Source organism: Charadrius vociferus, unplaced genomic scaffold (assembly GCF_000708025.1).
Source record: "Charadrius vociferus isolate BGI_N301 unplaced genomic scaffold, ASM70802v2 scaffold529, whole genome shotgun sequence".
Taxonomy (NCBI): Eukaryota; Metazoa; Chordata; class Aves; order Charadriiformes; family Charadriidae; genus Charadrius; species Charadrius vociferus.
In genome coordinates, this window is record NW_009650172.1 from 2,110,598 (window position 1) to 2,128,077 (window position 17,480).

At 42.8% G+C, this 17,480-nt stretch overlaps 1 protein-coding gene across 3 annotated transcripts in view; it reads left to right on the plus strand.

Moving 5' to 3' along the window:
• Positions 1-17,480, plus strand: part of GRIA1 (glutamate receptor, ionotropic, AMPA 1) — a 125,941-nt gene that overhangs the window by 74,793 nt on the left and 33,668 nt on the right. For all 3 annotated transcript variants that reach the window (XM_009892609.1, XM_009892608.1, XM_009892610.1), the window contains 6 exons: positions 4,885-5,046; positions 6,212-6,379; positions 9,896-10,000; positions 12,129-12,239; positions 13,207-13,413; positions 14,543-14,913. In XM_009892609.1, coding sequence (XP_009890911.1) covers positions 4,885-5,046; positions 6,212-6,379; positions 9,896-10,000; positions 12,129-12,239; positions 13,207-13,413; positions 14,543-14,913 — 1,124 coding nt within the window. The remainder of the gene's footprint in view (positions 1-4,884; positions 5,047-6,211; positions 6,380-9,895; positions 10,001-12,128; positions 12,240-13,206; positions 13,414-14,542; positions 14,914-17,480) is intronic.

Consider the following 17,480-nt stretch of genomic DNA (forward strand, 5'->3'; position numbering starts at 1 on the left):
CTTTTTTGACGTGCCCTCCTTATTAATGCAAAGTGAGGGGAGTGAGGAATGACGCTTCACTGGAGAAGTCAAGCTTGAAGACAATTTGGTATATTAGGGATGCTCCGTCTGGAAACACTCGACTTCTTGCTCCCTGCAGAAAGACACCGGTGTACCTTGGAGTGGCAGGAGCCACTTTGCATTCACTCAGCTGATGTACAGCCATTCAGAAGTAATTGTTTCTCTTTGCAAAGTTTCTTATAATCATAACGTCTGCGAGCAGGAAGCGGTCTGGCATTGCAAACCATACATGGATAGCATCTAAAGAGGGCTGGGCCAGTTTCCCGATGCTACCACAGGTTTCTGCGGCACCCACCCAAGCTCAAGGTGAACTGCTTAAGTGCTTTTTGCTTAAAAAGGAATATTTCTGTGTGCGACTCATCAAAAAAAAAAAAAAAAAAAAGAAAAAAACCCAGAAAAAATAGACTTCAGTCTCTTCATCCCAGACAGAAAGGGACTAAAAAACCTATCACTCATTCCTGGGATGAGTGGACTGTGTTAGGTTCAGCTAACAGGACTTCTCCAGGCAATTCAAGAGAAAGGGGCATTTTCCATCTCCTCAGAGATGAGCTTTGCCATTCTCAGGGGGGAGATCTGGAGGGCTCAGAAGATGCAGAAGGAGCTGAGAAAACAACAGCGTTTCTCAGAAATGTGGCAGTCTTCAAGGAGACTCTCTAATGTTCTTTCTCTCAGGAAAAGCCAAGACTTGGAGCAAAGGCACGGAGTTTTTAAGCTGTGCCCCAGCTGGGCTGCAGGGGGGGTTTAGGAGACGATGAGCTGCAGCCTGCCCAGGGCTCAGCCCTCGCTGCCTGGTACTGCAGCTTCAAAGGTACGATTCTACTGCAGGAGGCACCCTGCAGGGAAAGCGCCAGCGATTAAAACCAATTTAGTGAAATACAGAGAAAATTTGAAGACTTGGGGCAGTGGCCGGCTGCCTGTCGATGTCTGGGTACAGAGGTGAGGCTGCCGCCATCTGTGGCATCCCCACGGGCTGGGATGATGTCCCAGAAGGAGCAGTGCCGCACAGTGTCATCCGTGTGTGGGGAGCAGGTGGAGGTTTAGTAAGGTGAGGCAGTGAAATATGAGGGCGAAGGCAGACGTGCAGGGAAGTAAGTGGTGCTGGTGCATTTGAGGAGGGTCATGCAGGAAGGCACGAGGCTTTCCCTCCGCTATCCGACAGCCGTCTGCACTGCCCGCTCAACGTCTTGGCTCCTCGTGGTGTTCAGGGTATAAATAAGGAGCTGGCTCATTTCTGGGTGACTTTCTTTTCAAGGCAAGATCCTTCGTGGACCAGTTAATCAAGATGGATTCACGAAGCCCATTTCAAGTCATCGGTCTTCTTGCATTATGCGTTTCCTTTGATGATTGAGCCCACAAGCAGTGGAGAAGAATATAAATGTGTGCCTTGCTGACACCTCTCCCAGCAACCAAGGCAGCGAATGGGACAGTAAAACAACCTTTGGCTGAAAAATGTTTTCAGTTTAAGACCAGCATAAAGAGCAGATGCAGCAAGGAAAATACAATGAGGAAAAACCCTTCCCAGTACTGTTCTCTTTTGGATTTGAAGGCACGAAGGTCTGTAACAGCTGCCCATGTTATTTACTAGCAGCGGGACTTCTGCATGTAATCGCTTTGCGTGGTTCATTAATGCAGAGAGAAGAGTCCATGGTATGGGCTAAAGAGCAAGTTCCCTCCTTTGAAGCGAGCCTGGCTGTTGCTGGCGCTGCGTGCTGCAGATGCTGTGAGTCAGAGCAGGCGTGGAGGAGGGAGGCTGTCTCAGCCCATCAGCGCAGATGGGTCCCGATTTTTGCGGTTTATTGTCAGCCCGCTAATTCGATGGCATTCGGAGAAAGCCAGGCATTTTCCAGGCGTATGCAAGGCAGGAGGCCATATTCTCTGGTTTGCCGAGATGATTTAGCAGGGTGAATTTAAATCAAAGGGACAGCTAATCCGGCTGCAGGGCAGGGGTTGGGCTGGCTGACGCCGTGTCCCTTCCAGCCTGGTTTTGATGGTTCCCAGAGAGAGCTGTGCCTGTTGAAGTGTTGTCTCCCCCAGAATACCTACGTCCTGGGCAGTGACCCTATTTAGGGCCCTGGGGATCTCTCTGTTGCCTCGGGGTCCCGCTCTGCCCAGCACCCGGGCTGGAGCGGGAGCCCTTGTGTCCTCCTCCTCCTCCTCCCCGGGGGACTGGCAGCGCTGCCTGGGGAGGTGAAGCATGTCCAACAGATACATCCCAAACGGTTCAGGTCTAAAGAGCCTGAAGAAAGCCACATACCACCAAATTCCAGGGGCTCAGCTCATTTCCCTGAACTCTGTGCTCCAGGTGTGGCTGCAAAGAGAGCGTTTTCAAGTATTCATCGGCAAATTTTTGAAATGGTTTCACCTCTGTGAAGTATGAGTATGTACCATGGAGTATGTCGTTCCAGCACTGTTTGCTTCTTGCTGTGCTTGATTGGATGGCAAAGGGAAGCATTTCTGTGCTGGTTCTTTCCCAGAGCAGTTGATGCTAAACATGTTGCTGCAAAAGCATGTCTGCTGGCCCTCAGTAATGGGTTGCAGTCTTTGATAAGTCATTTCTTAAGAATTTATTTTCTGTTTTCAAAATATGGCCAATTGAAAACTAAATAAAAGATCCCTTTTTTTTTTTTTTGGCTACATGTGGCTGTAGTTAGCACAAGGTGACAGATGATTGATGACTTCTTTACTTGCAAATATTGTAATTTTCCTGTTTCCCACAAGCGCTGACTGGTATTCCAGAAAGACAGATAAGCATACTTAATTCCTGATGCCACTTTGTCAATAGAAGCATTTTCAAGGGACAGTTTTTGTGACATTTGATATTTTCTTGTTTATATGTTAGCCAGCAAGAATTCCTCCTTAGAATTATTTTCTAAAATATCTGACCTCTGGTATTCCTATTTCATTGGCTGTTGTGTCACCCAGACCTGCTCTGAGCAGTTTTCAGTGGTGGAGTGATTAAAATTCCTTTGTAATTAGGACCATTCCTATACTGACCTTGTACTGGGGCATGTGGAGGAGGGAGAACAGGTGAAAACAGTTATTTCAGCAGTTGATAACAGCCAAAATGCAAAGACATATTCAAGGTTAATGATGTTCTCTATGGTCCCAACTGCCTTAAACAATTGGAAAATCTTCAGAGGTCTCCACATTTTTTAAAGAACCTGATTTGTGTCAAAAAAAATTGGTACAATATTCAGGTGGAAATAATTCCTTTTGTCTATCCAGATTATTTTAAAATTTTATGTTAAGATGAGTCCCAATGAGTATTTTTGAATACTTGTTTCAGTTTCAGAATGGTTTGGTTTGGGAAAAACAGTGAAAGACAGTATTTTCAACTGCTGCTGCCTCATCACTGGTGTCATAATCTTTTTTTGACTTTTCCATTTAAATCTGCTTGTTGAGGGGGCTAAATACATCTTCTCATAGCCTGTTGTGAACTTGGAATTTTCTTCATGCCTTTGTAGGCCTTCCAAGGAGGGGCTGGTGGCACAAACTTCAAGTTGCTGTGTGGTAGTTTCTTTTGACAGATCCTTTTCCCCTGAGTGCCTCCCAGGAGCAAAATGTCAGTGTAATTTGGTCATAGCCATGAATAACCAGTTGGCAACCTGTGAGGTCCCTCTTACTGAACCTTAGGAGCTCTGCGCGTCAAAAAACACTTGGCCTGAAATGCATTAAGATGTCAGGGACAATTATACTGCTGCGTTTCCTATTCATTAATCACAGCTTTGGCTTTCTGAAACCCCTACGCTAGCAATTACAAACAAGATTGATGTGGGTTTAACCAGCATTCTGAGGAATACGAACACACAAAATATCACTTGTTTTTTTTTCTAACCCAAATCGCTGCACTTTGAAGCAAAACAAATCATCTATTTAGAGCATCTGTACACCTATATCCAATCCTCAGCCTTCTAAGTGGATGCCAAACTGCTTACAAAAAGCCGGAAGAAAAAGCGTGAATGTCTTTGAAGACATTTTTGAGTCACTTATGACTCCCTCGGTCTGACGCTGATGTGAGGGCAATTTAGGCTTTTCCTTGCAAGCTGTCTCTTCCCAAAACAGGTTTCCATCTAACAGCTTGATCCTGACCTTGGAAGTTAATAAGCTAATTAGCTGCCTCAGCCTATGCACAGAGAGCACCATTTTGGTAAACCGATTGGTGTCTCATGGGAATAACGTGATGTTTTTTTTGACTCATACCATCATCATATGTTCGAGAGCAAGCAAGGGAGAGAAACCCAGTGGTAAGTTTAGAAGGTGCCTATGGAGAACATGCCCCAGCAGCACATGGTGGAGGGCAGAGGGAAGGCAGAGCTCAAATAAGATCTTCTATTGCTCCTTTGGCAAGCTGACAACGCTTACTTGTTTATCTGCTGAAAGTTCATTGTTCAAGATTTGCTTTTCCCTCCAAATTGTGACTTGAAAAGCAGTAGCCTCTCCATTGGTGACTGAGTACATAAAAGTTAGGGCTGGGTGAATAATTATGTCTAATACATTTTGAGCATTTTTTCATTTTCATCCAAGCATTATTCAGGATATATTTTTCCATTATTCTGCTTTCTTGCAAATAAGCTGTTATTGATATGACTATTTGTCTCCCTGGGTGGAAACTGCGGGATATGTCCAGCTCAGAGCCTGTGTGTGAGAAAGCGAAGTTCACCCCATGGTGAAGGAAGTGGTGCCCCTTTTGAATTGGACCTTACCTTGCAGAAGGAAGAGACTTTTCCTAAGCTGGGTGCCATATGCATAGATAGGTAGGATTCCTCTTATCCACCCAGAGATGTGTTCCTCTGATGAGCTTCCCCCGTTTCTCTCCTGTACTAGGGATTCATGGATATTGACCTGACCAAATTCAAGGAGAGCGGAGCCAATGTAACTGGCTTCCAGTTGGTGAATTACACAGATGCTGTTCCTGCCAGGATCATGCAGCAGTGGAGGAATAATGATGCCAGGGAGCATCCTCGTGTGGACTGGAAGAGACCAAAGGCAAGTGGTATAAAAAAAAACCATTTAATTCAGGGTCCATCTGGCTGAGTTCAAGTTATGCTCACCTCTTTGTGATCCCACAGAGCTCTTTAATCTCACTCTGAAAACCTATCACTTAGTGTAATTATGAACGTTATCTCTTCCAGGTGCCTCAACATTGTCTAAATTTTACTAGGCAGGAGTTGCTGCCTGCTAAGAAACACGCAAGTTTGTGTATTCACTCAGTCTCCCAGTTTTTACCCTCCACAAAGCCAGGGATTAACCATCTCATAATGTTCAGTATATAAAAAAGAAATAGACTCATTAAGTCCTTAACCTTTGACTTGTTTACTAGATAGCCAGTGATAATAAAGTCTCTCCAGATGTTGTTTCTGAGCATTTCAAATCAGTGTGTACAGCAGAGGGGAAATATATTTTAATTCCTTACACAGAAGACCCTGAAGCTGTTGAGGGGCGGGTGGAGGGGGGAGGTTGTTTTATTTCTATTTGACGTTTGGAAACAAATACACTTGGGACAAACACTCAGCAATAGAAATGTCAACTTTGGAAGTATTAGTTTAAGAAAGTTGCAAACAAATAAATCAGTAGGTGATCACAGGAGAAGGAATTAACTCTAATGGTTGCTGTTCATATCAGAGTTTTACATTGATTTCTGTACGAGTTTCTACATGAATAAACTCCTCTTTTGCAGATTTTTTTTGCACATTGAAGTAGAGTTTTCTGGCCTCCATCTGTGACCAGAAAGGGTCACCTGTTATTTGATTTTGCTTATCTCACACTGTGTAAGGTATTCCTTAAAAGTTCAGGTCAATGATGCTAATTAAACAGAAAGCGTTGGGTAACAGGTGAATGGCTTTTAACACCAAGTCCTCCTTCAGGGAGTGCGATCTGAAGGCAGCTGGGATGGAAGAGTGAAAGGCAAAGCAGAGCCATCCTTAGCTCCGCATCAGGAGCTTCTCCTTCACTCTCCCATCCTCTGGGAGAGGAGGCACCAATTTTCACAAGTCAACAGGAGAGTAGTGATTACAGAGAGTGTCAGACTTCATAGATGGAAGGCTGAAAATAGGGCAAATTATCCCAAAAGTTGCTGTGAGGTGAACCGGTGTAGCGTGCCCAAGGTCAGCTCACCCTAACGGGCAATGTACAACTCCCCTTCTCTTTCTAGTACACATCAGCCCTAACATACGACGGTGTCCGGGTGATGGCCGAGGCGTTTCAGAACCTGCGGAGGCAGCGGATTGACATCTCCCGTCGCGGCAACGCCGGGGACTGCCTTGCCAACCCAGCCGTGCCCTGGGGACAAGGCATCGACATCCAGAGAGCACTGCAGCAGGTTGGAAACCCAAACGATGTGTGCACTGCAAGGACGGCTGAACGTAGCCTGTGGGTGGGGGAAGAAGGGTGATTAGCAGCAGAAACGATCAAACAAATTGCTTGGGATGAGGAACCGATCCTTCCAGATTAGAGTCAGGTCTCCTAAAGAGTTCAGGAGTGCATCCAGCAAATTGCTTTTCCCAGTACCATCTGATGTGTCCCTGCCTTCTCCAATTTCTGTTGAAGTTCTGGGATGGAAAAGCCAAAATATTATCCCATAAAATCATGGGTCCCTATTTTTATCTTCCCCTTCCCAAGGAAGAGACCTGCTCAGACCGTACTTTTTGCAGATTTTTCGACTCTCCGTGAACTCGGCTTCAGTTCCAGCCTGCTAATGAAGCTTGAAACCATGTGAATTTTGCCTTATGTGTTGGCTGTCATCAAAATGTACTCAAAGCCCAGATTATAGCTTGTTTCATACTGTGAGGATTCATAAAAGTCTTAATAACAGCCATTTAGATAGTTTATTCCTTAAATCTGATAATCTTGCTTTTTCATCCTGCATAAAAATTTAGATTTTTGAATAAACAAAAATACTACAGGAAACTTGCAGCAAGAGAAAAACAATACACTCTTACCAACGACAAGGGTAGAATATTTTAAAATTTTGTTACATTTCAAGACTGATGTTCATTTCTAGCATTTTTCTTTCAAACAAAAATAGATGGATTCTTTGCAAATACTGCTAGTTCAGTGTTATCCAAGTATAGCTAATCCCATCTTCTTTCCATAACTGTGAAGAAGGCAAAAAGAATAAAATTAATTTGGTTAATTTGCATCATATGTAAATTTCCCCAAGTATTTTGTTTCGATTTGGTTTTAGCTTACTGGTAAAACCAAATCTTGCATCTGATTTGATTTTATTACTTGGATTCAATTTGTTCCCAAGTCTGTCATTGACTTTGTATATGACCTTGGGCAAATCACTGTCATAGCTTCTCCAAACCCTTATAATAAAATCAGCCTCCTTGATGCATTAGGGAGATCAGTTACCTAATAAACATGATATACTTGGAAGTCTTCTGATGAGCAATGGGTTCTCAAGTATTTTCTTTTATTGAATTTATGAGAGGAAGATATCAAAATTAGATGGCTAGAAAACACAATTTTGTGTGTGTGTTGGAAAATTTCCTCTAAAGTTTCCTCATCTCTTCATTAAAACAATTTGAAAAGTCTTAATTTTTCAACAGTTGTGATTTTGGGCAAAGAACATGAAGAGCCATTTGCCAAAGTTGTTTCTTTACCATTGAAAAATTATAATTTTAAAAGAGTTCGACTGGTTGTGATGGTCAAAATAAAAGTATCTGAAACGTGCAGGGGAAGAAGTCTCCTAGGGAAATTTTAACTATGAATTTAATAATCATCCAGCAATTAGTTTCATAGCAAGAAAGAGGCAGATGGAAATAGAAGAATTTATGATTAGATTGAAGGTTTGAGTTATCCTTTCTGTAAAGACTCACTTTTAGGGCAATTCTTACAGCTATTCACAGTGTGCTTTCTTTTCACCTCCCATTTTCTAATGCCTAAAATTTTATAAGCTGTTTAAAAGCAAAAAGTTTCTCTACTTATTTCTACTCAAAAGTCTGGAATGAGCTCCTGAATTGCTTTATTTCTGTTTAGTGTAGGAAGGAGTCATGGATGGCAAGAGCAAAGATGAAAAGCAATTTGAAACATTCTGCAGATTTTCAAAAACAGAAGTCTAAAACATTTCAGCAAAATATATGCTTTTATTAAAGAGAATTACTTTTTTTTTTTTTTTTTCCCCAGGAAAATGCTCACAAAATATTGCTTTAAGCCAATACACTGAGGTTTCAGTTGTGCTTTGGAATGATTATGCGAACTTTTGACAGATTTTTTTGTTAACATTTGGTTACCACATCTAGTAAGCAGTTAGCTAGTCCCTAATTGCTGATTAACCCTGTAAACCAGATGGCCACAATAGCACCTTTCTCCTCCAGCTCTCCCAGCCGAGAACCGCATGCTCATGTCTTATACACAAACGCGCTTAAATGCTCCATGCCACCAGTTGACTTTACTGGTGCTTAGCACCGTTGAAATGAGTCCTCACTGTACTTTGTAGTGATTCAGGGGGTCTCAGAGGATGGCAAATGATGGAAAAGTTGTGCTGCAGCCTTCAAGATGAATGGGAGAGACCCCTTCTGCCATTTCAGTGCCACACAGATATCACAGGATTAAGATTTCATTCATTCAGATAGAAGTAATTGGTGCCGTACACCTGCCTTTTAGTGCATATAAAGCTACAAAACACAAGCACCTGTGACCCGAGCTTCAGAATCGGTCAGGACCTGAAAAGAAAACCTAAGGGGCCATGAAAAAGCGGGCACGAGAGTGCTTAAGACAACGGTGCTTTTCTAGTGCATCTATCTTTTATATGCGTGTTGTGTCTTGTGAGAAGGGAAAAGCGTGTTTCTCCAAATGTCACCAGGAATACCTCTTGACTTTAAGGAGCTTCAGAAAATACTGGCAGATGTTCGTTTTCATGACAAACCTTTGCAATAATAGCTGGAAAACAAACACAGTTTAAGCAGATTAGCAACAGATTTCCTCCATAATGATATATCCTCATTTCTTCACCATGGGCCTTTATTCTGAGGATCTCAGAGCACTGCTAAATAGCTGTTCCCATTTTGCAAGCCTTCAGTTGCAGGGACAACAGATTTGTCCAAAGCAATTGGAAAGGCTGAGAACAAACCTTTAATTCCCAATCTGGTGGCAGGAGCAATTCTTCAGGTGGTCTCTGTAGAGAACCAAATTTGCGCTCCTTTTCTCATGTTTCTGGTCCCCACTACCTGGAGCACTGTATGTGACTCCAGTCGGAAGCCCTTCTCCACACCAGGCTGGATGCTTTTGCAGCAAATCAAATGGCCACACTGAGAGAAGTTCAAGACGTGGGATGTGACGTGAGTAACCCTCTTCAGCTCAGCGGTGTTATCAGCAGAGGTTTTTGATTCAAAGTTTCCTATGCAAATTTCATTTACAGTACTAAATTGTCAAGTTTTATTAGGCTGGTGCAGAGGTAATTAAATTTGCTTGTTAACTGATAGACTCCTCTCTATTGAAAGATGGCAGCTGGGAGCTGTGGCCATGGTTTCATATTTTCTCCAAATACAATTCCTGATTTGAACTGACAAATGCGTTATCAAATCCTGACTCCGGGTCAGATTTAGAAAATACAAAAAAACATGAAACTCAAGGAGTTCAGAGCTGATTTAACTCACTGTCGTATCCCAAGAGGTGATGGGCTCACACATGCGATCTACCTCTTATGCATCACTGAGAGAGGGAACCTACGTGAAAGCCTGGTGTCAGATAGACGTCCTGTCTCTCCTGCACAGATCTGAGAGACGTGACTGTACTCTCCATCGTTCTTCCCCTCCCTTCGTACTGCTGCCGAATCACCACCATGTGAGTTGCTGACCAATTTGCTCTCCTCATTGATATTTATGTCTTTAAGGTCCGTTTTGAAGGATTGTCTGGCAATGTTCAGTTTAACGAGAAGGGACGGAGGACCAACTACACCCTCCATGTGATTGAGATGAAACACGATGGGATCAGAAAGGTAAAGTAGAGAGTGACCAGAGATCCTATGTCAGGCGCCAGCCTGGTGTTCAAGTTACAGTGTGGTTAGGTCTCAACAGATGTTTCTGTTCATGAAAGCTTGCATGTGGAGTCACCACGACTGCATTCCCAGGTTTCTTCATGAGCAAAGCCAAGAACTTGGGAGAACTCGTGAAATACTACTAAAAAAATACAACATAAGGGGTTATCGACAGCAAGAAGGGCATCTCAGCTGGGGCAGGGATTTCCAAGACATTAGAACTTGGCTAACTCAGTCTTGCTATTGGCAAGGCACATTGGCTCAGGCGACTGTCTTTTTTTTGCTCTCCCACTTTTCGTTTCCGAGGAGAAGCCAAGGCAGAGCTGGGCAGAAGCTGTCTGCCCTAACCAGCGTAGGTAAACCCTTTATGTTGACCTAATTCTGCTCTCCTTGAAGTGACAAGAGCTTTACCACTAACCATGTACTGAGAACAACACAGACATTGGTGCTGTTCTGGAGTCTTGATCCCTTTTTATATCCCAGGCACTTTGAAAAATCTGGCCTTGTTCAGAGATGCCAAGCCCTTGAAACACTAATCCTTTTGAACATCTGACTCCATGTGCTTATGTCTCACTTTAGATACCACCTATTTGAAGAACAAAGAATAGCTCAGTTGTTAGAGTAGCTCAGTGTTGATAAAGGAACACTACTAAATATTTTGGAATGGGGCATTCACTGAAATCCCTCTACATGCCCCCACTCCTCTGAAAAAATAAACTGCTTGTCTGAAACAATTTGCAGAAAAACTGCAAATAGTGAAAATTCCACATTTGCAGCCCCTACCCCCAATTCATACTTACACCTGAGAGCAGTCGATGTGAGATCAGAGCCCACCACAGTCAAGCAAAAAAAGGCAAATTTCTCTTTGAGAAATAAAAGAACTGTCATTTTGAAGACATACAACGCGGTCTTCCTCTTTCATGTGGTATTCATAAGAGAACAAATGCAGTATGATGTCCAGTTTGGGGCTCTGAACTTCAAGCAGTTGGTAATCAGGAGTGAGCCCAGCGGAGAAGAAACAGAATGGCCAAATGTCTGGATTTTGCTGTGTATTTACTGACGGAAATTATATTTGTTCGGAAGAAGCATACGTCACTGCCACGATGCTTACTGTATCTTAGATCCATCAGGTTAGAGGTGCAAAACAAACATACGTGTCTCCATTTATGTTGCCCTAGGGCAGACCTTTGGAAGCTCTCTCCTCACTCTCCTTTCTTTTTGTCTGCGCAATGAAGAGAGACGAGAAGCCTGCATAGATTTTTTTCTCCTGAGCTGCTATGATCTCTAATCTGCCATCAGCAGGCTCCTGGTTGTGCCCTGTGTTAATACCCTTTCCCATTTACTGTGATAAGAAATTCCTTCCATATGAGCAGAGCTCAGGCAAGTTCATACTTACACGAGGTGATGGAAAACCTCTTATAAAATCATGCCCTCAAAGTGGATAACCTCAACAGTGATCTTCCTAGTGATATTAGGTGGCACTCTGCTTTACCTGCAAGCAGTGATATATGAGCCCAAATACCTGATTATTAATAAGCGCAACTTAACATTACAGCTGTTCAGTTTATTCATAACCCTAAACTTTTTGACATTGGCCAGGGATGGCTTTTATTTTCTCACTTGAGTTTTTTGTCCTGTTGTCTCAAGATGTCCTAAGAGTCAGTCCTATGTGCATGCAGGGTTTCAGCTGCAGGACAGCATTTTATCGCCTTGTAACATCTGGACATGCAGCAGCCATGCTCACCGTTAGAAAAATATTCCAAAACGCAGGGGAAGTGTGAACTCTTGGAGTAGGGATGGGGCAGGGAACTGCAATAATTCCCCAGCACTGTGGGCCAACTGTTTTTACACGCATACAAGCACTCTGCTACCACAGTGTATCATGCACAATATTTTCAGGCTGGAGGCATGGTGGGATGGGGGAGTTCCTGGTCCCCCCAGCAAAAGACATCAATAATCGAGAGAGCAGATCTCTGGTTGGGTATGACCGTACAGAGAGAGTTGGCCCTGCTTGGATGACCCTATTACTGTATCTTGGTTAATATTATAAAGAGATACCAAATAGATCTCCTGGTTTTGTATTCGGCAGATTGGTTATTGGAATGAAGATGAGAAGTTGGTTCCAGCAGCCATAGATACCCAAAGCGGCAATGAGTCTACAAGCCTCCAGAACAGGACTTACATAGTCACAACTATCCTAGTAAGTGCTGTGAATTCCATCCCAGCTATCCCTCTCCCCCATCTCCCTGCCGTGCAGACTCCCTCTTCCCCCTCATGTGCCCTCCTTTGTACTATATCATTTTTATAATAGCAATAGCAATAATAATAATAATAATAACAGCACTTATTGTTTCCTGCCGGGTCCATAAAGGTATCTGAAAATTGCCGTGGCTAATTAAATAGATATTAAAGAGCTCTCATGCTTCAGTGTGGAAAATACAAAAGATTATGACAAGATAGTAGAGGCATCAGCATAGGTAAATTAGGAACATTATACCTGTGCTTTGTATTTAGCCCACAGAATGGGGGCTGTAATTCTGGGAAGGATAAGCTGCATTGTGCAGAGAGGCTGAATCATAGCTTTAAAAACAAATCTCCACTATAATCATGAAGGAATAATAGGTACCCCATAATGTATGGTATCATGTACTGTGTCATTGTATACGCTTACCCGCAGAAACAGATGAAATTTTGCTAACTTGTTTGTCGAATACTTACTGTGAGTCTCTGGAGAAGACACAATACCCAAACTGAGTTAAACGTCTTTAGGGTTCTGTCCTGTCCAGCAGATTTGTTTCTGCCTGTGCCCACATAGGCAGACATGCCTTTAAAAATTCAAAGTTCAGATGCGCTAAATATCCCTCGCAGAACTGCACTGAAAGGTTTGTTACCCAAAGCCCCTCAGCTACTCCATTCCCCTCAGGTCCATCACCGCAGAAGCTGCACGCAGATTCTGCATGAATAAATAGAAAACCCCACAATAAAAATCACACTTCATACCTTCTAAAATACGCTCGCTGTGTGTTGACAGTGCCCTTTGGTACAAGAACACAGAGCTAGAGCTTTGCAAGGGGACCAGAAACTGCACACTGGGCTCTAGTCTGAGCCCCCGATGTGCATCTCTAGAAATGCGGAGCGTGGCTCAATATTGGTCTTCTCTGTGCCAGGAAGACCCATATGTGATGCTCAAGAAGAACGCCAACCAGTTTGAGGGCAATGAGAGGTATGAAGGCTACTGCGTGGAGCTCGCTGCTGAGATCGCGAAGCATGTGGGCTACCACTACAGGCTGGAGATTGTCAGAGATGGGAAGTACGGAGCCCGGGACCCTGACACCAAAACGTGGAACGGAATGGTGGGAGAGCTCGTTTATGGGGTGAGTTTCCAACCGTGTCCATTGTCTTGGTACTTTAGAACACATTCAAGCCCTAGAGAAAAAAGGAGCCCTGCTTCCTGTCAGCCTGAGCTGTCTTGAGGACTGCAGCTCTGATAATGCAAATAATCGGCCCGAGTAAAACATTTTAATTTAGGGACGGACAGCACATTTTGTGCCTATGGAAATGTCAAAGTGTTTCCTTTCAGAAGTTCCAAGATTCTTTTTGTTTCCATTTTTGGGAAGAACAAGTATTGAAAGGTCGAAATTTCCCATGAGTAGAATCTCCAAATTTTACTCTATTTTAGCTTTGCATGATAATGGCAGGATGAAGGAAGGATAAGATTTGAAACACTTAGCATATGACTGGTGAACAGTAGGACTAGACCATTTTCTGTCTAGCCACTCGTTTCCAGTCACCTCAGATATACGCACCTGCACCCTACACTTCTAAACCTGGTTCGCTCTGGTGGTTCGCATTCCGTGGTGTTTTAAGCCAGAGGGGTCTCATTTTCCCTTGTAGGGAAACAGGAAATGAATGTAGGGAGCGTCAGTGCCCAAGTCACTGCGTTGGAGTGAGGGATGATCTGTCTCCTGCTGGTAGCTCAACAGTATATGCCAACAGCCATTTCAATGCATTTCCCTTTCCATTTTCAAGACAGATTGTAAAATAAGCGGAGAGTGCACATCAGTGTCACTGGAACATTTTTTCTCTTCTCCTGCATCAGTTATGCAATCAAAAAACAGAGTTCCTGATGGAAGTAAACATCCTGGCATGCTTTTTCAGGCGATTGGCCTTTCCTTGCCTCTTTTGATGTCTGGATGATAAAGCTCTTTTAGCGAAAATCATCTGCATCAGACTGTGACATCAGTGGATAAATCAGGCAAGAAGAGCTAGGTGGCTGCAAAAAGAAAACACTGTGATTCCAAAACAGCACTGGTAATCAGTAGTGATAAAATGGAAATAATCCGCCAATATTATGGGACGCTCCCTTTTAACTTTTCTTTTCCAATTGGTTTTGTCTGATTTCTTCCAAGATAGTGGGGGTAAACAGAGATCAAAGGAACGTAAGCTGGAGTTAGTAGATATATTTTATCCCCAGAACGCAAATCTCTTTTCTCTCCTTTTCAGAGGGCGGATGTGGCTGTGGCACCATTAACCATCACTCTGGTTCGAGAAGAAGTTATAGACTTTTCCAAACCGTTCATGAGTTTAGGTATATCTATCATGATAAAAAAACCTCAAAAGTCCAAACCAGGAGTTTTTTCCTTTCTGGATCCTTTGGCTTACGAGATATGGATGTGCATTGTTTTTGCCTACATTGGAGTGAGTGTTGTCCTCTTCCTGGTGAGTCGCTTCAGCCCTTACGAGTGGCACACTGAGGAATTTGAAGAAGGACGAGACCAGCCAGCCAACGACCAGACAAATGAGTTTGGGATATTCAACAGTCTCTGGTTCTCCCTGGGAGCTTTCATGCAGCAAGGATGTGATATTTCTCCAAGGTGGGTTGTCTTCCCCGGTGAACCTTCTTCCAGTTCATGTGATTTAATCTTTCTGCATGCTTTGGAGCTGAACAGGTTCTTTGACTGTCCTTCCTAAACCACAGTGTAGTTTTCTGAATCAGTTACAGATTCAGAAAGGATCCAAGGGCTCACAGATCTCACACCCATGAACACAGGACCTCAAACTTGGGACCATAAAAATACCATTCTCAATTTATGCTGGGGAGTTCTTTTGAGGGAATTTACAGAAATGCAAACAAGATTTTCTAAAGCCACATGTTTGCCATCAATTTTTGTTAGCCATTTATTTTGTTGCCATTAGGAAAAAAAAGTCATTCTAGCCTTATAGGGAAGCTATATTCCAGTAAAGGGAAAAATAATATGGTAGGTACCCAGTGAAAGGTTATAAGATCTGTGTCAAAGATTATGGAGCACACTGAGTGGCCTAAAGTATTATTGGCATTTTGAAAGGTCGGAGGAGTACCGAGTTTTCCTTCTGGTTCCCATTTCATTGAGTCATTCTGCTGCCTGAAGGTTCAGTAGGACCCAAAGTCCAAAGGATTCCTAAAGGGACTTTTGATGGAGAAATTTATTCTCTGTATAAATTAATGGCTCTTGTGATTACTTTTAGTTAATTTTTCTTGGAAAAGCTCGCACAACATAAGGTGGCTGAAAAACTGCATGAAATACAAAAGATGTAAATCTGTGATAGAGACACAAGCAGAGACTTAAATAATGTCTGGGAATACCTTCTTCATTTTTGAGAGCTGTATTCCCACAAGTCTTATGACAGAGATTTTGCTTACTGCAGGAGCCCGTGATACATATATCTTCTCAGTGCGTTGTTCATACAAAGGTATTCAAAAAGAAAAGAAAAAGAATTAAAAGCATAGGAACTATATAGCTTCGAGCATGACTTTGATCGATTTTCTTACTTATTTGCACAAGTTGTATGTCCAGTAAGTAATGTCTGTAATAGCTGAGGGATCTTTCTTGTGGTATGCGTATATTCACCTGAGGCAGGTTTTACATGCAAGCTCATTGGACCAGCAAAGTTGCTTGTCCAGTTTAGGCAAAGAACATTTTTGGCCACATTTGACTCAAACCAGAAGTACTGCCAGTCACAAGAATGAATTTACAGGCAGTATCTGCATTTTCTGCATTTACTCCCATGGGAACATCTGAAGCGATGCTCTGATAAAAGCAGATGGCCTTTTTCTTTTTTCCCCCATCCTTTCTTTTTTTGGGCTTTGTATCCCTTCTCTTCAAGGGAAATTTCAGCAAAATTGTCTTGTGGGTGAACACAGTAGGCAAAAGTTAATTTCTGACTTGCTGGAATGGCATCAAAGTTCAGGGGACGAGAAGGAGGCACAACTCCATCGGCAAGTGGAGGTAACACTGTGCAGCTCAGCACGGCTCCTGCAGGATGGTGGATTACTGAGTGGCAATTTGTCCAAATATTAACGAGCTTGGGATAGCGGGGAAATAAGAGCCTGTAAGGCATTTCGATAATGACGGCTTTTATCAATATGTTTTATCATCTCGTCATTGATTAGTAGGAGTCCAGCCGGAGCATTCAGAGAGTGTTCCCCGCAGAAGGAATTTCAACTTTATCGCTGCCTCGTAACACAGCCCTGTGCACTAGGATCAGGTTATTGCCATTTGCATTCTCACTGTTGGCCTTTGTCATCATTATTCTTATTTAGTAAAGAGAACGTCTTCCTTTGGGGACATTTCAGGAGCCAGTTTGTGTTCCAAGGAGGAGCGTGGAGAGGTGAAAAGCTGAGACTTTGCGGAATAGCAAATTTGGAAACATCTTTAATAAAAAGTGTTGAGGAAAGATCAGTGGTTTTGATTCAAATAACGAGATTTGCTCTAGCTAAACAACATGCTTTGAAGAAGCATTTCAAAGTGTTGTTTTATTTTGCTTTGAAATGGGAAATGAGAATGATTCTGTCATTGTTACTATAATGTTGTTGATTTGATCATCCTGATAATGAAAATTACAATTTGATTGAAACCAGTATTTTTCCATGGAGCACCAGAGCACTTCCTGACTACAAATATTTGCGAGAAGAGAACATTTGAAAAAAGAAATATGGGAATTATTATAGCTCCCTGTAGTCTGAGTACAGCTCCTTGTGATGGTTGCAAGTGGAGGGGGACATTTCTGAAATGTGAAAGCAAGGAGGAAGCAGAAGAGTGAGAATTTCCGTAGGATGTTGTTGTACAGAAAGGCTCTGAGTGCGCTCCGTATTTCACATGTATTTTTCACACGAACCTAGTGCAGGATTTCTGTGACACATCACTTAGAAATGAATGCTTGGTAGAACGGCGTTGTGGGCAGGTGGGGATCTGCTCTATTCCAATATATTTCCTATACGGTTGCTTCTAAACTTATCACTACAATCTCTCAGCATCTCCCCAGTAATGTATTAACCATCATAAATAGCTTCTGTTATACATCTGTTCTGTCATTCTCTCCCCGGCAAAAAGGAGCAAGTGCAGGGGTGTATTTTGTTTTTGTAGAGGTTTTGGTTTGTTTATTTCAGTTTTGTTTTGGGAAG